The sequence below is a fragment of the Oncorhynchus masou genome, chromosome 23 (assembly GCF_036934945.1).
Source record: "Oncorhynchus masou masou isolate Uvic2021 chromosome 23, UVic_Omas_1.1, whole genome shotgun sequence".
NCBI classification, from domain to species: Eukaryota; Metazoa; Chordata; class Actinopteri; order Salmoniformes; family Salmonidae; genus Oncorhynchus; species Oncorhynchus masou.
Window position 1 is genome coordinate 32,188,024 of NC_088234.1, and position 19,850 is coordinate 32,207,873.

The 19,850-nt window shown below is 45.4% G+C and overlaps 1 protein-coding gene across 1 annotated transcript in view; it reads right to left on the reverse strand.

The window, feature by feature from the left end:
• Nucleotides 1-2,314: 2,314 nt before the first annotated feature.
• The window catches only part of LOC135510754 (sodium/potassium/calcium exchanger 2-like), a 204,823-nt gene continuing 187,287 nt past the window's right edge, over nt 2,315-19,850 (reverse strand). Inside the window, exon 13 of the mRNA XM_064931932.1 lies at nt 2,315-2,386. Coding sequence (XP_064788004.1) covers nt 2,363-2,386 — 24 coding nt within the window. The 3' untranslated portion in view covers nt 2,315-2,362. The remainder of the gene's footprint in view (nt 2,387-19,850) is intronic.

Sequence of the window (19,850 nt, forward strand, 5' to 3'; positions counted from 1 at the left end):
TAAAGACTGTTGACATCTAGTGGAAGCCTTAGGAAGTGCAAAATGGCCCCACAGACACTATATATTGGAATGGCAATGAGTTGAAAAACAACAAACCTCAGATTTCCCACTTCCTGGTTGGATTTCCCACATCCTGGTTGGTTTCACCTGCCATATGAATTATGTTACACTCACAGACATCATTCAAACAGGCTTAGAAACTTCAGAATGTTTTCTATCCAAATATACTAATTATATGCATATTCTAGCTTTTATGGCTGAGTAGCAGGCAGTTTACTCTGGGCACCTTATTGATCTAAGCTACTCAGTACTGCCCCCCAGTCACCAAGTAGTTAAAACTTGTTTTTCAACCACTCCACAAATTTCAGTAAAGTCTACTTTGTGCATGACACAAGTCAACAATTGTTTACAGACAGATTATTTCACTTATAATTCACTGTATCACAATTCCACTGGGTCAGAAGTCTACATACACTAAGTTGACTGTGCCTTTAAACAGCTGGGAAAATTCCAGAAAATGATGGCATGGCTTTAGAAGCTTCTGATAGGCTAAATGACATCATTTGAGTCAATTGGAGGTGTACCTGTGGATGTTTTTTAGGGTCTACCTTCAAACTCAGTGACTCTTTGCTTGACATCATGGGAAAATCAAAAGAAATCAATCAAGACCTCAGAAAATAAATTGTAGACCTCAACAAGTCTGGTTCATCCTTGGGAGCCATATCCAAATGCCTGAAGGTACCACGTTCATCTGTACAAACAATAGTACGCAAGTATAAACACCATGGGACCACGCAGCCATCATACTGCTCAGGAAGGAGAAGCGTTCTGTCTCCTAGAGATGAGCATACTTTGGTGCGTGAAGTGCAAATCTATCCCAGAGCAACAGCAAAGGACCTTGTGAAGATGCTGGAGGAAACCGGTCAAAAGTATCTATATCCACCATAAAACGAGACCGATATCAACATAACCTGAATGCCCGCTCAGCAAGGAACAAGCCACGACTCCAAAACCCATATCAACATAACTATCGACATAACTAAGGTTTGCAACTGCACATGGGGACAAAGATCGTAATTTTTGGAGAAATGTCATCTGGTCTGATGAAACAAAAATACAAATGTTTGGCCATAACGTCCATTGTTATGTTTGGAGGAAAAAGGGGGAGGCTTGCAAGCTGAAGAATTCCATCCCAATCGAGAAGCAAGGGGTTGGCAGCATCATGTTGTGGGGGTGCTTTGCTGCAGGAGGGACCGGTGCACTTCACAACATATATGGCATCATGAGGGAGGAAAATTATGTGGATATTATAAAGCAAAACTTCAGCCAGGAAGTTAAAGCTTTGTCGCAAATTGGTCTTCCGAATGGACAGTGACCCCAGGCATACTTCCAAAGTTGTGGCAAAATTGCTTAAGGACAACAAGGTATTTGAGTGGCCATCATAAAGCCCTGACCTCAATCCCATCAAAGTTTTGTGAGCAGAACTGAAAAAGCGTGTGAGCAAGAAGGCCTACAAACCTGACTCAGTTACACCAGCTCTGTTAGGAGGAATGGGCCAAAATTCACCCAATTTATTGTGGGAAGCTTGTGGAGGCTACTCAAAACTTTTGACCCAAGTGCTCCTTAAACAATTTAAAGGCAATTCTACCAAATACTAATTGAGTGTATGTACACTTCTGACCCACTGGGAATGTGATTAAAGAAATAAAAGCTGAAATAAATAATTCACTCTACTATTATTCTGACATTTCACATTCTTAAATTAAAGTTGTGATCCTAACTGACCTAAGACAGGGAATTATTACTAGGATTAAATATCAGGAATTGTGAAAAACTGAGTTGTATGTAAACTTTCAACTTCAACTGTATTTAACCAGTCAATAGTTTTTGGTCACACTTGAACATATGTGGTATTCCACAAGGTTAAATGTTGGGTCCGGTACTGGTCAATTTATATATGTTGACTCTTGGCAGCGTTATCAGAAAGCACAGCATTGATACCTAACTATATACTTATGTCACCAGATCATTTTTGCTCCATGGATAAATTATTAGACTGCATTTGTGATTTAAACTTGGATGGCTCACAACTTCCTCCAGCTAAATCAAGACAAGATCGAGATACTTATTGTTGTAGCCAAAGAACAGAGAGAATCTAGCCACACATTTTAATTCATGGGCAATAAAGATAAAACACCAGATTAAAAACACAACTAAATGTAACCACACATTCTGTATATGACCAAAGTAGCTTTTTACTACCTGAGGAACATTGCCAAGATGTGGACGTTTCTCTCAGGCTGATAGACACATTCCATGCTTTTATTACAAGCAGCCTTCTCCGTCTGCTCTCCTCACTGGTCTACCCAAGAAAGCCATTGGTCAACTGAAAAACAGACCAAGAGCAGACGGAGAACACACATTACCCTGGTTTTAATGTCTCTGCACTGGCTGCATGTGAGTTTTATAATTCATTTTAAGATTATTCTATTGGTTTATAAATCAATCCACGATTGAGCACCCCAAAAACATGTCAGACTTGGTTTTAAGTTAAGCACCCAGTAGGTCCCTCAGGTCCTCTGGCACTGGCCTTTTAACTATCCCAAAGCCTAAGACCAAGATGCATGGATGGGCAGCCTTTAGTTATTACAGTGCCTTGCGAAAGTATTCGACCCCATTGCCATTTTTCCTATTTTGTTTTCTTACAACCTGCAATTGAAATGGATTTTTGGGGTGTGCATAACTATTTGAGGTTGTAAGGCAACAAAATAAGAAAAAAGCCAAGAGCGATGAATACTTTTCCAAGGTGTTACGCACGCCTCTATGAAGAGGGAACGCAACACCCTCCTACAACTAAACTCTTCGTGAAGTGAAAAATGTATGGACTGTAGGTGCAAGAAAGAATGACAACAGGCAGAATGTGGTACCATTTACCAGGACTTTATTCCTTCATACGGTAATATGGGGAAAAGGGGCTGGACGGAACCAAAGCAAAGAAAGTAAATCTCAAAGCCCTCCCTCTCCTATCTTACCTGCCTACCCACTACTTACCTAATTTAGCACCACCTGGTGCCCTAACCAAAATACAAGGGGGTGGTCCACCCAGGTCTTACCTAGTGTGCCTAGACAGCAAATATGCTACGGGTATATGTATGCCCGCGGGCCTCTTGCCTAAGCACTCCCTAGGTGCCTTCCCCTTCCCCCCTGGGAACAAATGAAACAGAATATTAAACAATTTTACAAACAAACTAAGAAACAAAGGCCATCAAATAAGCTCTATCTGAGCAACAAACTCACAAAACATACCAACTCTCAGCCCAGCAAAATCTCTCTAGCAAAATCTCTGCAATGACCTCCCAGAAAATCTCTCTAGCAAAATCTCTGCAATGACCTCCCAACAAATCTCTCGCTACTGAACAGAACACTGGCATTTATATAGCTTCAGAATGAATGGGTAATTGGAGACAGCTGCGTCTTGACGAGGGGGTGGGGTCAGCTCTCCAATTAGCCATGGAGTCGACCAATCAGCTGCTTGAGGGGTTTCATGAAGCCATTTCCTAAAATAAACACATGCAAATATACAAACTACAACACATAAACTGGGGAACGTAACACAAGGCACTGTATTTAGTCCTACGTCAAGCCAACAGTGTGAAAAGATGGAGAACCACCACTTAACACACCTTGTAACTCTTCTGACGTCAAGTCTCGCACACCCAAATACCTCTATGCAGCTGCCACCACCACCTTAATTTTCTGTGACTTTGTCCCTGAATTACAGTTGATAAACATTGCTATACAGTGCTATAAGTACTAGAAATCCAATCTTACTGAAACATATATCACTTGTTGGCCTATCCCTCTGAACTGGTACAGCTCTACTACTCACACCATTCCTCTCAGGATCCCTCCCCCTTGACCTACCTTCCTCTACATTCTTCACTGCCTCAGCATATGACAACTTTTGCACTTCTCTAACCCTGGAAACCGCAACCTACCTCTCTTGCACTAGATATTTCCGATCCCCAGCCCAATGGGCACCCCTACAATTAAGACATACCACTACTTTCCCCAATGTTACACATTCCTTTGTCTCATGCTCTTCTTCACACTTCTCACACCTAAGAACCTCCCTCCTACACACTGCTGCCACATGTCCATCAGCTTTACACCTGTAACAAAGTAATGTATTTGGCACAAAAGCTCGTCCGGGATAACTTAAATACCCCACTTTGTCGGGTAAAGACTCAACATCAAAACTCAAAAGGACAGACACCGACTCTTCTGTTTCACCACTCACACCACCCTGTCAGCGTTGCACCAAATGACAAGCATCACAAACACTGGAAATCTTCCCCTTCAGTTGGTTAACTTTCACATTTACCCCTACCCAAGTAATCACTCCTCTCAATTTCCTTGAGAGCAAAAACAATTCTCTCTTTTCCCCATTTGTTTAATACAGAGCGCCTCCATTTAAAATACAGGTTGTAATGCAACAAAATAGGAAAAACACCCAAGGGGGATGAATCCTTTTGAAAGGCACTGTATGCCCTCTGGAATAGCCTGCTAGGTAACCGGGGGAGGGGGGGGGGTGAAACTGTGAACATATTTAAAAGAGATCTTAAAATATGTTTTTAGCTTAGCTTTTACTTATGGTGCTTTTTATTTGTTCAGTTTGTGTAATTTCTTTGTTTTATATTGTTACGTCTACTCTCGCTCCCCCTCTCCGGCACTCAACGTCGCCGGTTTACTAATCACTGGCTCTGAGAACCATCATTACGCTCACCAGGCAACATTGTTACACGCACCTGCGCCTCATCATGAGACTCGCCTGGACTCCATCACTTCAATGATTACCTCCCCTATATCTGTCACTCCCTTAGGTTCATTCCCCAGGCCATATTGGTTATGTGTTTCATGTTCAGACGCTGCTCTTGTTTTGTATCGTTACATATTCATTGCATTATTAAACTCACCACCTGCACCTGCTTCTCGACTCCCAGCGTCTCCGTCACATTCCTTCCAAGATGGCGTAGCAGTCAGACGTCTTTGTCCTGTCGTGTCCCTTGTATTATATATTTTTCTTCGCAAATCTTTTAAAGATATTTTACTAAACCTCAACTTCTAAATACTCTCCTGCAACCCGCCTCACCCAATGTGGCGTGGAGCTGGTTTTTTTCTCTAAATTATTTCTATTTACTTTGGATTTGGAATACCTCAACTGAAGCTAGCTAGCTAACTAGCTACCAGCTATCAGTCAGTAAACCACTGCTAGCGGTCATCAGCTAACCTTTAGCTCGGAGAGCTCTCGCCAAATCGTACAATGTGACTCAAACCAAAGCATAACGGACCTATTTTTTTTGTCCATATCCCTGGATTCCTACCGCAAACTCTCAACCTTTTCATCTGGATCTTCACAACTAGCTAACCCCAATCCCGGGAGACTACTCCTGGCTAGCGTTTCCATCCAAGAGCAAGTACCAATTAGCCTGAAGCTAGCCCGGCTAGGGCTCCTGGGCTACCACCGAAGCCCACTCCTGGGCTACAATATCGGGACCCCTTCTACTGCTGGTACGGGGCAAGGAACCCCACCGATCCTCTACGACTGGAATACCGACATAATCTGCCCAAGGATTCCAACAGGACCCTCAGACGCGACGTCCGCTGAAGGCCCATTCTGCTTACTGCGGCCCGCTAGCTATCTATAGCTACTTGGAACCCTACTAATCCATGACTGGTCTATCGATGTCACTGCACGAGGAGGCAAAAAGACTTTCCTCCATCGCGACGTCCCCCAAAGGCCCTTCTGCTAACTTGATAGCCCCGGTCTGCTAACTGCTAGCTTGCTAGCCCCAGTCTGCTAACTGCTAGCTTGCTTGCCCCAGTCTGCTTACTGCTAGCTTGCTATCACCATTCTGATAACTGCTAGCTTGTTAGCCCCGGCCTACAAACTGCTAGCTTGTTAGCCCCGGCCTGCTAACTGTCTGAATCGCCGTGTCCCCAGCCAGCCCAACCACTCACTGGACACATATGATCACTTGGCTACGCATGCCTCTCTCTAATATCAGTATGACTCGTCCATTACTGTCCTGGTTAGTGATTACTGTCTTATTTCACTGTAGAGCCTCTAGCCCTGCTCAGTATGCCTTAACCAACCATTTTGTTCCAGCTCCTAGATATGCGATGAATTCACCTGGTTTAAACGTCTCTAGAGACTAGATCTCTCTCATCATTACTCAATGCCTAGGATTACCTCCAATGTACTCACATCCTACCATACCTTTGTCTGTACACTATGCCTTGAATCTATGCTATCGTTCCCAGCAACCTGCTACTTTTACTCTCTGTTCCAAACGTGCTAAACGTCCAGTTCGTATAGCCTTTAGCCGTACCCTTATCCTACTTCTCCTCTGTTCCTCTGGTGATGTAGAGGTTAATCCAGGTCCTGCAGTGCCTAGCTCCACTCCCACTCCCCAGGTGCTCTCATTTGTTGACCTCTGTAACCGTAAAAGCCTTGGTTTCATGCATGTAAACATTAGAAGCCTACTCCCTAAGTTTGTTTTACTCACTGCTTTAGCACAGAAACAGAGTTCTTTTAATGCCAACCTGGATGTCTGAAACATAAAGTCCCCTGATGTCTGGGTGAATCACCGGTGGCTGATCACAGGCATATGAAACTGGACACGGTGCAAACAAAAACCCTGAAGGATAGGACTAGGTCCGATATGCTTCTGGCATAACTATAGCAGGAACATAGAGACATAATTAAAACTAGTTAGGGGAGATGAGGAACAGCTAGTAACCTAATAAGACCAGCAGAGAGAGACAGTGAAGAGAAAGGACAGGAACAGACATAATAAGACATTGCTGAATCCTCTAGGAAAACCACCAAAAACCCTGCTAAAATAGAACTAGCCTGCAAAGATAGAGTTCTGTCTTAGTATCCAGGTCTGTACCCAAACAATTCGATCCTCTACTTCTAAACATTCACCTTTCCAGAAACAAGTCTCTCACCGTTGCAGCTTGCTATAGACCACCCTCCGCCCCCAGCTGTGCCCTCGACACCATATGTGAATTGATTGGCCCCCATCTATCTTCTGAGCTCGTGCTACTAGGTGACCTAAACTGGGACATGCTTAACACCCCGGCCATCCTACAATCTAAGCTTGATGCCCTCAATCTTACACAAATTATCAATGAACCTACCAGGTACAACCCCAAATCCGTAAACACGGGCACCCTCATAAATCAAATCAAATCAAATTTTATTTGTCACATACACATGGTTAGCAGATGTTAATGCGAGTGTAGCGAAATGCTTGTGCTTCTAGTTCCGACAATGCAGTAATGACCAACAAGTAATCTAACTAACAATTCCAAAACTACTGTCTTATACACAAGTGTAAGGGGATAAAAAATATTTACATAAAGATATATGAATGAGTGATGGTACAGAGCAGCATAGGCAAGATACAGTAGATCAGGGGTGTCAAAGTCAAATGGACGGAGGGCCAAATAAAAAATTTAGCTACAAGCCGAGGGCCGGACTGTTCGAATGTTCATTGAAAAATTTTTAAATGACGCATATAGTCTAGTGAACCTAATTGAACCTACTGAAAACCTAACAAATATATTCCAATATGATCAGATAAATAAAGCAATATTTTCTTATGGCTCTGTCAGTAATCTTTAATTTTCAACAGACACAAAAGACAAATTTCCTTTATATAAAAATCCCCATAACATGAACATTAAATGAAAGAAACCGGTATTCAAGGCACCATCAGTAGCCTATATTTTCTATTTTAGCAAAAGTGGGCTAAATTTACTTCAAAGAAAAAAACAATAATAGCAATTTTCTATCATCCACTCAACTGAAATATTTTTAAAATATAATTGGATTGAAATACAATAAAATAAAGTGCAAAAATCTATTAATCAAAAACAACACTTTGTTTAAGGAGAAGTAACATGCAGTGAAAACAAATATTAAACTTTAACTTTTAAACTTGAACTGAGTAAAAACTCTAAATATGTGATTGCACAGTAATGTTCACTTGTTTGAGTGGTGTCCCATCTTTTCCACAAGTTCATCAATGTTCGGGGTAAGGCTCTGAGCTGAGGAAATCCTCAGAATTGAGTGGAGGTGTTCAGCAGTAAGTCGACTTCTGTGTGATGTTTTGTTCAGGTTCATCAAAGAAAAAGTTGTTCACACAGGTATGTGCTGCCAAACATAGACAACGTTTGAGCAGCCTGGATGCGCAGCTGGGGCATTGTGCAACTCCGCAGCACCCACTGCCACATATTTTGCCCTCAGTGCATCATTGCATTGGAGGTCAATCAACTCCATTTGGAGGTTTGGTGGTGAGCTTTCCACGTCAACAGCAAATGGGTTACCGAGCAGTTCCAACCTGCTTTTTTGTGCTTCAAAGTCAGCAAATCGGCGTCGAAAGTCAGCGGCAAGCATACCTATTTTATCAGCCAACTGTGCGCTCGGGAACGCACTGGTGAGCTTCTCTTTCATGGTCTGGCAGCTGGGAAAGTGGCTCAAATTTTCTTTCCGCATCTGCGTCTCCCACAGAGTCAGTTTGGTTTTAAATGCCTTCACTGTACTGTACATATCAGAGATGACATGATCCCGACCCTGCAGCTGCAAGTTCATTGCATTCAGATGACTCGTAATGTCACACAGAAAAGCCATTTCACACAGAAACATTTCGTCTCGGAGTTGTGTTGTGTCTTTCCCTTTGCTGTCCAAGAACAGACAAATCTCCTCACGAAGCTCGAAACATCTTTGAAGCACCTTTCCCTGGCTTAGCCATCGCACCTCTGTGTGATAAGGCAAATCACCATGCTCCGTTTCTAACTCCGTCAGAAATGCCTTGAACTGGCGGTGATTCAAACCTTTGGCTCTGATAAAGTTAACTGTGCGCGTGATGATGCTCATTACATGCTCCATTTTCAAGGCTTTACCGCACAACGCTTCCTGGTGTATGATACAATGATAAGCTGTCAGCTCACCTGTCGCGTTTTCCTCTTGCATCTTTTCCCATATCTTCGCCACCAGTCCGCTCCTGTGTCCACACATCGCAGGTGCTCCGTCGGTTGTCAAACCCACGAGTTTTTCCCAAGGCAGCTCCATCTCATTTACACATCTTGACACCTCTTCATACAAATCATGCCCCGTAGTTGTGCCATGCATAGGACGTAAAGCCAAACTCCTCTGTCACGCTTAGGCTGGAGTCCACTCCGCGGATGAAAATTGACAACTGGGCAATGTCAGAAATGTCGGTGCTCTCATCCACAGCCAAGGAATATTGAAATCTTTTCCCTTTTTCACAAGCTGCTCTTTTAGATTGATGGACAACTGGTCTACTCTCTCGGCAATGGTGTTTCTGCTCAGACTCACATTTAAAAAGAGTTGCCTTTTTTCTGGGCAAACTTCGTCACAAACTTTAATCATGCAGTTTTTGATGAAATCCCCCTCCGTAAATGATTTAGATCTCTTCTGCCAAAATAAAACTGGCCTTGACAGCAGCCTGGCCTTGTGATTTGGCTTTTTTGAACAGAGCCTGTCGAGATTTGAGGCCTCGTTTTAATTCCTCTGCCTTTTGTAGCCTTTGTTCCATGTCCATATTCTTGTTTTTGTCCGCGTGTTTCGTTTCATAATGTCGTCTCAGATTATACTCTTTCAGTACCGCCACACTTTCTCCACACAGAAGACACACAGGTTTTCCAGCTACCTCCGTGAACATATACTCCGACTCCCACCTTGTTTGAAACCCCGGTTCTCAGTGTCCACCTTCCGTTTTGCCATTTTTGATGGGTATCTGAAAGTTAATTTTACTGTGATGCTGACGACTGCTGTGCCAATAAATATTGAAATGAACAGCCTACTGCTCGGTGCGTCACCGTTGATTGTGGGAAATGTAGTATTGGTGCGTGTAAAAGATCTGCGGGCTGCCGGCTTGCTGCGGTCTGCGGGCCGGTTCTAATAATAAATCAAGATCATCCCAGGGGCCGTAAAAAACCTTGTCGCGGGCCGGATGTGGCCCGCGGGCCTTGACTCTGACATATGTGCAGTAGATGGTATCGAGTACAGTATATACATATGAGATGAGTATGTAAACAAAGTGGCATAGTTAAAGTGGCTAGTGATACATGTATAAACATAAGGATGCAGTAGATGATATAGAGTACAGTATATATATGAGATGAATAATGTAGGGTATGTAAACATTATATTAGGTAGCATTGTTTAAAGTGGCTAGTGATATATTTTACATCATTTCCCATCAATTCCCATTATTAAAGTGGCTGGAGTTGAGTCAGTGTGTTGGCAGCAGCCACTCAATGTTAGTGGTTGCTGTTTAACAGTCTGATGGCCTTGAGATAGAAGCTGTTTTTCAGTCTCTCGGTCACAGCTTTGATGCACCTGCACTGACCTCGCCTTCTGGATGATAGTGGGGTGAACAGGCAGTGGCTCGGGTGGGTGTTGTCCTTGATGATCTTTATGGCCTTCCTGTAACATCGGGTGGTGTAGGTGTCCTAAAGGGCAGATAGTTTGCCCCCGGTGATGCGTTGTGCAGACCTCACTACCCTCTGGAGAGCCTTACGGTTGTGGGCGGAGCAGTTGCCGTACCAGGCGGTGATACAGCCCGCCAGGATGCTCTCGATTGTGCATCTGTAGAAGTTTGTGAGTGCTTTTGGTGACAAGCCAAATTTCTTCAGCCTCCTGAGGTTGAAGAGGCGCTGCTGCTCCTTCTTCACGATGCTGTCTGTGTGAGTGGACCAATTCAGTTTGTCTGTGATGTGTATGCCGAGGAACTTAAAACTTACTACCCTCTCCACTACTGTTCCATCGATGTGGATAGCAAGGTGTTCCCTCTGCTGTTTCCTGATGTCCACAATCATCTCCTTAGTTTTGTTGACGTTGAGTGTGAGGTTATTTTCCTGACACCACACTCCGAGGGCCCTCACCTCCTTCCTGTAGGCCGTCTCGTCGTTGTTGGTAATCAAGCCTACCACTGTTGTGTCGTCCGCAAACTTGATGATTGAGTTGGAGGCGTGCGTGGCCACGCAGTCGTGGGTGAACAGATAGATATCATCCTAACTTACTCGCCCTCCATATACACCTCTGCTGTTTTCAATCAAGATCTCAGTGATCACTGCATCCGTAATGGGTCTGTGATCAAACGACCACCCCTCATCACTGTCAAATGCTCCCTAAAACACTTCTGCAAGCAGGCCTTTCTAATCGACCTGGCCAGGGTATCCTGGAATGACATTGACCTCATCCCGTCAGTAGAGGATGCCTGGCTATTCTTTAAAAGTGCCTTCCTCACCATCTTAAACGAGCATGCTCCATTTAAAAAATGTAGAACCAGGAATAGATACAGTCCTGGGTTCACTCCAGACCTGTCTGTGCTTGACCATCACAAAAACATCCTGTGGTGTTCTGCATTAGCATCGAATAGCCCCCGTGATATACAACTTTTCAGGGAAGTTAGGAACAGATATATACACAGGCAGTTAGGAAAGCTAAGGCTAGCTTATTCAAACAGAAATTTGCATTCTATAGAACAAACTCAAAAAAGTTCTGGGACAATGTAAAGTCCATGGAGAATAAGAGCACCTCCTCACAGCTGCCCACTGCTCTGAGTCTAGGAAACACTGTTACCACTGATAAATCCACAATAATTGAGAATAGTTTAAAAAAATATATATATATATTTTACCCCTATTTCTCCCAATTTCGTGGTATCCAATTGTTTTTAGTAGCTTCTATCTTGTCTCATCGCTACAACTCCCGTACGGGCTCGGGAGAGGTGAAGGTTGAAAGTCATGCGTCCTCCAATACACAACCCAACCAAGCCGCACTGCTTCTTAACACAGCGCCATCCAACCTGGAAGCCAGCCGCACCAATGTGTCGTAGTAAACACCGTGCACCTGGTAACCTTGGTAGCGCGCACTGCGCCCGGTCTGCCACAGGAGTCAATGGTACGCGATGAGACAAGGATTTCCCTACCGGCCAAGCCCTCCCTAACCCGGACGACGCTAGGCCAATTGTGCGTCGCCACACGGACCTCCCGGTCACGGCCGGTTACGACAGAGCCTGGGTGCGAACCCAGGGTCCTGGTGGAGCAGCTGGCGTTGCAGTACAGCGCCCTTAACCACTGTGCCACCCGGGAAAACAATTGAGAATTTCAATAAGTATTTCTGTACGGCTGGCCATGCTTTCCACCTGGCTACCCCTACCCCGGTCAACTGCCCGGTACCCTCCACAGCAACCTGCCCAAGCCCCTACCATTTCTCCTTCACCCAAATCCAGATAGCTGATGTTCTGAAACAGCTGTAAAATCTGGACCCCTGCAAATCAGCCGGGCTAGACAATCTGGACCCTTTCTTTCTAAAATGATCTGCCGAAATTGTTGCAACCCCTATCACTAGCCTGTTCAACCTCTCTTTCATATTGTCTGAGGTTCCCAAAGATTGGAAAGCTGCCGTGGTCATCCCCCTCTTCAAAGGGGATGACACTCTAGGCTCAAATTGCTACAGACCTATATCTATCCTACCCTGCCTTTCTAAGGTCTTGGAAAGCCAAATCAAAAAACAGATTACCGACCACTTCGAATCCCACCGTACCTTCTCCGCTATGCAATCTGGTTTCAGAGCTGGTCATGGGTGCACCTCAGCCACGCTCAAGTCCTAAACAATATCATAACTGCCATCGATAAGAGACATTACTGTGCAGCCGTATTCATCGACCTGGCCAAGGCTTTCAACTCTGTCAATCACCAAATTCTTATTGGCAGACTCAACAGCCTTTGTTTCTCAAATGATTGCCTCGCCTGGTTTACAAAATACTTCTCTGATAGAGTTCAGTGTGTCAAATCGGAGGGCCTGTTGTCCGGACCTCTGGCAGTCTCTATTGGGGTGCCACAGGGTTAAATTCTCGGGCAGACTCTCTTCTCTGTATACATCAATGATGTTGCTCTTGCTGCTGGTGATTCTCTGATCCACCTCTATGCAGACCACACCATTCTGTATACTTCTGACCCCTCTTTGGACACTGTGTTAACTAACCTCCAGAAGAGCTTCAATACCATTACAGCTATCCTTCTGTGGCTTCCAACTGCTGTTAAATGCAAGTAAAACTAAATGCATGCTATTCAATCGATCACTGCCCGCACCTGCCCTCCCGTCCAGCATCACTACACTGGGCGGCTCTGACTTAGAATACGTGGACAACTACAAATACCTAGGTGTCTGGTTAGACTGTAAACTCTCCTTCCAGACTCTCATTAAGCATCTCCAATCCAAAATTACCCTCGTAAAACTGACCATCCTACCGATCCTCGGCGATGTCATCTATAAAATAGCCTACAACACTACTTAACAAATTGGATGCAGTCTATCACAGTGACATTCATTTTGTTACCAAAGCCCCATGTACTACCCACCACTGAGACCTATATCCTCTCGTTGGTTGGCCCTCGCTTCATACTCGTCGCCAAACCCACTGGCTACAGGTTATCTGCAAGTCTCTGCTAGGGAAACCCCCGCCTTATCTCAACTCACTGGTCACCATAGCAGCACCCGCTCGTAGCACTCACTCCAGCAGGTATATCTCACTGGTCACCCCCAAAGCCAATTCCTACTTTGGTTACCTCTCCTTACAGTTCTCTGCTGCTAATAGACTGGAACGAACTGCACAAATCACTAAAGCTGGAGACTCATATCTCCCTCACTAGCTTTAAGCACCAGCTGTCAGAGCAGCTCACAGATCACTGCACCTGTACATAGCCCATCTGTAAACAGCCCATATATCTACCTCATCACCATACTGTATTTATTTATTTATCTTCCTCCTTTGCACCCCAGTATCTCTACTTGCACATTCATCTTCTGCACATCTACCATCTACCACTACTGTATTATTGATTGTATGTTTTGTTTATTCCATGTGTAACTCTGTGTTGTTGTATGAGTCGAATTGCTATGTTTTATCTTGGCCAGGTCGCAGTTGCAAATGAGAACTTGTTCTCAACTAGCCTACCTGGTTAAATAAAGGTGAAATAAAAAATAAAATAAATAAACAGAATACTGCCTCAACTGATGGAAACAGCTGGGGCTATGTCTCTATTGTGGTCAAGGGGGGCAACGGCTTCAGCGGTGTCCGATACGTCTCAACTCGGGATCCTCAAGAGCAGAAGGACGGTTACGTGATCTTCCACCTCCTGGGGTAGGTGTGAGTATCCCATCTTCATCACTTTCAGCCAAACTCTTTTTAGTATTGATCACACTAGCTAGCTGTCACTCATGTACTGTTTCTACAGCTCTAGTAGATTTGGGTGCCACAGGGAACTTTATTGACCAGACCCTTGCCTCCTATCTGAACATCACCTCATACCTGCTCATAATCTGCCACTAGGGACCGGGACCATCACACATATCACCTCACCCTCACCGTGGAGTCCATCCATCAGAAGGACATTCCCTTCATCATTAGTGCACCAGGTCACAAGATCATCCTTGGCCTCCCATGTGCCAACGCCATAATCCCACCATCTCATCGTCGAGGATGAAAATCACAGGCACCCGACTGCCGGAGGACCTGCTTTCCCATCCCCTGTCGTTCCACGTCTGTTGGGAATCCTGTGGTTGCCTTTCAGCCTAACATCAAGTCTATACCAGGACCTGCAGGATGTTTCTTCCAAAAGCCTGTGCCACTTGCCTCCCTCCTCATCGCCCTTGGGACTGTGCCATCGACCTGCTTGCAGGCTCTGCTCCCCCACCCTCTGTCGGTGGCTGAAACCTAGGCCATGGAGGAGTACATCCATGAGGCACTCCAACAAGGTTTTATCCGCACATCTACCTCTCCTGCATCTGGAGGTTTCTTCTTCGTGGCAAAGAAAGATGGAGGATTACGTACGTGTAATGATTACGGAAACCTGAATGAGAACACCACCAAATACTGTTCCATTGGTGCCGGCAGCCATCTAACAGTTCCGCAGGGCCCGGTACTTTACCAAATTGGACCTGCGGAGTGCATACAATCTCATCCGCATCCGGAAGGGGGATGAATGGAGACAGCTTTCAGCACGATGTCTGGTCACTACTAGTACTTGGTGATGCCTTTTAGCTTTGCCATTGCTCCGTCAGTGTTCCAAGGAATTTATCAATGAGGTGTTCATGGACATGCTCGGATGCCAGGTGTTTGTGTAAATTGATGACATCCTGGTCTACTCAACTACCTTGGATGATTACATTGCTCACATCCGAGTAGTCATGGAACGTCTCCTGGCCAACCAACAATGTCAAGGCAGAGAAATGCCAATGTCATCAGGAAGCTGTCTCCTTTCTCAGCTACCAGATCAGCCTGCAAGGAGTAATGATGGATATTAAGAAGGTATATTCGGTCAGGTCATAGCCAATCCCAACCACCATAAAGGTGGGTATGCAAACTTATACCACTGTTTCATCAGGAACTTTGACTCAATCGCCTCTCCTCTCACCTCTCTCCTCAAGGTTGGTCCCGTAGGTTGGTGTGGAGTCTGGCAACTGATGAGGCCTTCCGCCTACTGAAGAGATGTTTCCCCTCCGCCCCATTGCTCAAACACCCAGATCCTACTCTACCCTATGTGGTGGAGGTGGACACTTAAGAGGTGGGAGTGAGGGCTGTGCTGTCTCAATGACAAGGTAATCCACAAAAATTGTATCCTTGTGTGTATTACTCTAAGAAACTCATGCAGAAAGGAATTATGACGTTGGCGATCGAGAGCTCCTGGCGGTAAAGTTGGCATTAGAGGAGTGGATAAACTGGCTGAAGGGTGCCAAGGACCCATTCATCATCCTCACTGACCATTGGAGCCTGTAGTACATACGTGCCAAGCAAGGTGGGTCCTTTTCTTCACTCTGACCTATCGCCCAGGTTCAAAGAACACCAAAAGCAGATGCCCTGTCCCATCTCTACAATTCAGGAGAGGGTCCTGTCCTAAATGGACCCATAATTCCCCCCTGTCGAGTCATGGCCCCTGTGGTCTGGGACGTAGATTTAGACATTCACCAAGGCTCTGGAGAGGGAACCAGTACCCACTACCTTTCCTCCTGAGCGCATCTACATTCCCACGGGGATAAGGGATCGGCTGCTGACCTGGGCGCACACAGCTGTCGTCGCTGGACATCCATCTCCGAAAAGTATTGGTTGCCCACCTTGGAGCAGGACGTTATTCGCTCCGTCAACTCCTGTTCGGCAAACTCCAGCAGGGAAACTCCTTCCCGTGCCTCAGCGTCCCTGGTCTCATCTATCCATTGATTTTCGTCACTGATCTCCCCTCCTCTGACGGTTTCACCACCATTTTGTTTGTTGCAGATAGATTCCTCAAATCCTGTAATTTTATCCCGCTCTCAGGTCTCCCTACTGTTCTCCATGTCACTGAGGCACTGTTCCAGCAGGTATTCTGGTGTTATGGCCTTCTGGAGGACATCGTCTCTGACCCTGGAGGTTCCTGAGGAGACACTGCCAGGACCGGCAGGGGGAGTGGGCCGATTCTTTCCATGGGTGGAGTATGGCCAGAATTAGTTATGTCACTCCTCTACTGGGCTGACTCCCTTCCAGTGTGATTTGGGTTGTCAGCCGGACCTGGCTCCGTGGACCCGAGGCCAGACCGAAGCTCTTGCAGTGGATGAGTGGTTCAGGCATGCGGAAGAATTGTGGAGCGATACCCACGTGAGACTCAAGCACCGTCCGAATGAGCAGGCGGATTGCCACTGCAGTGAAACTCCAGTCTCCCATCCTGGTGATCGTGTCTGGCTCTCTACTAGGAACCTCCTACTCCATCTGCCCTGTAAGAAGCTGAGCCCCCAGTTTGTGGGGCCATTCAAGGTTCTCAGGAGGGTCACCGAGGTGACGTATAGATTACAGCTCCTCAGTGACTACCGTATATCACTTTCCTTTCACGCCTCCCTTCTCAGGCCGGTGGTTCCTGGTCAGCTGAATGTGGCTGTCCCCCACGACACCCCTCCACCTCCCCTGGATATCAAGGAAGGTCCCACCTAGCCATCAGATCTAACATCAACATGGCCCCGACAGAGAGGGCTGCCTCACTTATAGTTCTTAGGGAACTTTGCAGTATTTTGTTTTTCATGTATTATTTCTTACATTGTTAGTCCATAAAATGTTATGTCTTATTACATACAGCCGGGGAGAACTATTGGATATCAGAGCAGCGGAAACTCAACCGGCACTACCAGCATTATGACCAGGGAGACGACTTTTCAAAATCGGGTCCTTTGTTCGCCCCACCCATCAATTGAACTGATTCCAAGGTTGACCCAAAACAACGCCGGCGAAGGAGAGGTACTAGAAGCAGTCTTCTAGTCCGACTTAGCACACCACCCACCGCTCCCGAGTATATTACTCGCTAGTGTTCAGTCTCTGAATAATTAAGTTGAAGAGCTCAGGGCAAGAGTTTCTTTCCAGAGACAACAAGGATTGTAACAGTTGATTGCGCAAACAGAAAAAAACATCTCTCTGGGAAAAATAATCATGTTTCATGATTAATGACTCATGGTGTAATTGTGATAACATACCATAACTTGGGTCCTTTTGTTCACCCAACCTAGTATACCTCACAGTATTATCTCCCAAGAGAATTCTCTTCGGTTATGTCACAGCCGTGTATATGCCTCCTCAAGCTGATTCCATGGCGGCCCTCAAAGAACCTAAATGGACATTATGCACACTGGAAACCACATATCCTGAGGCTGCATTTATTGTAGCTGGGGATTTTGACAAAGCAATTTGAGGAAAAGGCTCCCTAAATTCAATTAACATATCGACTGCAGTACCCTCACTGCTAAAAAGCTCGACCACTGTTACTCCAACTTCCGGGATGCATACAAGGCCCTCCACCACCTTCCTTTTGGCAAATCTGACAATGACTCCATTTTGCTCCTCCCTTCCTATAGGCACAAATTCAAAAAGGAAGTACTCGTGCTGTCAGGATTTGGCCAGGGTTGTTCCGGGTTTTTGTCAGTAGATGCCCCCATTGTGCTTTTTGTCCCTATGTTTTTCCCTTGATCCCCATTATTATTTGCACCTGTGTCTCGTTTCCCCTGATTGTATTTAAACCCTTTGTTTCCCTCAGTTCTGTGCTCTGTGTTTGTATGTTAGCACCCTGCCCTAGTGTTCTGTGTGCTCTTGTCGATTCCGGGTGACGTTCTTGTGGTATTCTGTTTTTTGTTTTTGTTTATTTTTTGGTGAGTTTCTTTTGAGGTCTTTTTGTGTTTTACCTACCACCTTTTGGATTTGCCATTTTTTGTATTTTAGGATTTTTTCTTTATTAAATACACCATCTTAAGTACTGCTGTGTCTGCCTCATCTTCTGGGTTCTGCTGTCTATTCGTGGCTCAGTTGGTTAAGTGACTGTTTCTCACTCCGGAGACCCATGTTCGAAACCGGGTCCTGACACGTGCTAAGGACTATGATCAATTGGAATCCACGCTTCAAGATTGTTTTGATCAAGCGGGCTGGGATAGGTTCCGGGTAGCTTCTGAGAATAATATCGACGAATATACTGAAATGGTGATTGAGTTTATCAGGAAGTGTACATGAGATGTTGAATAGATGGCAGCATTCGCGCAAAACTGAAAGCATGAACCACCGCATTTAACCATGGCAAGGTGACTGGGAATATGGCAGAATACAAACAGAGTAGTCATTCCCTCCGTAAGGCAATCAAACAGGCAAAACATCAGTACAGAGACAAAGTACAGTCGCAATTCAACAGCTCAGACACGAGACTTATGTGTCAGCATCTACAGACAATCACGGACTATAAAAGGAAACCCAGCCATGTCACAGACACCGATGTCTTGCTTCTGGACAAGCTAAACACCTTCTTTGCCCACTTTGTGGATAACACAGTGCCACCGACGTGGCCTGCTATTAAGGATCTCCTTCTCCGTGGGTGACGTGAGTAAGACATTTAAACATGTTAACCCTCGCAAGGCTGCAGGCCCAGATGGCATCCCTAGCCGCGTCCTCAGAACATGCGCAGACCTGCTGGCTGGTGTGTTTATGGACATATTCAATATCTCCATATCCCCGTCTGCTGTCCCTACATGCTTCAAGATGGCCACCATTATTCCTGTACCCAAGAATGCAAAGGTAACTGAACTAAATTAATATCGCCCCATAACACTCACTTCTGTCATCATGAAGTGCTTTGAGGGACTAGTCATGGATCATATCACCTCTACCTCACCTGTCACCCTAGACCCACTTCAATTTGCTTACTGCCCCAATAGGTCCACAGACGATGCAATCAGAATCACACTGCACACTGCCCTATCCTATCTGGACAAGAGGAATACCAATGTAAGAATGTAAGAATACCTATGTAAGAATGCTGTTCGGCCTTGTCTCAGGGTAGTAAGTTGGTGGTTGAAGATATCCCTCTAGTGGTGTGGGGGCTGTGCTTTGGCAAAGTGGGTGGGGTTATATCCTGCCTGGTTGGCCTGTCCGGGGGTATCGTCGGATGAGGCCCCAGTGTCTCCCGACAACTCCTGTCTCAGCCTCCATTATTTATGCTGCACTAGTTTGTGTCGGGGGGCTAGGTTCAGTCTGTTATATCTGGAGTATTTATCTTGTCTTATCTGGTGTCCTGTGTGGATTTAAGTATGCTCCCTCGAATTCTCTCTTTCTCTCTTCTCTCTGAGGACCTGAACCCTTGAACCATGCCCCAGTCCACCTGGTCCTGCTGCTGCTCCAGTTTCAACTGTTCTGCCTGTGGCTATGGAAACAACAGTCCATCATTACTTTAACACATGAAGGTCAGTCCAT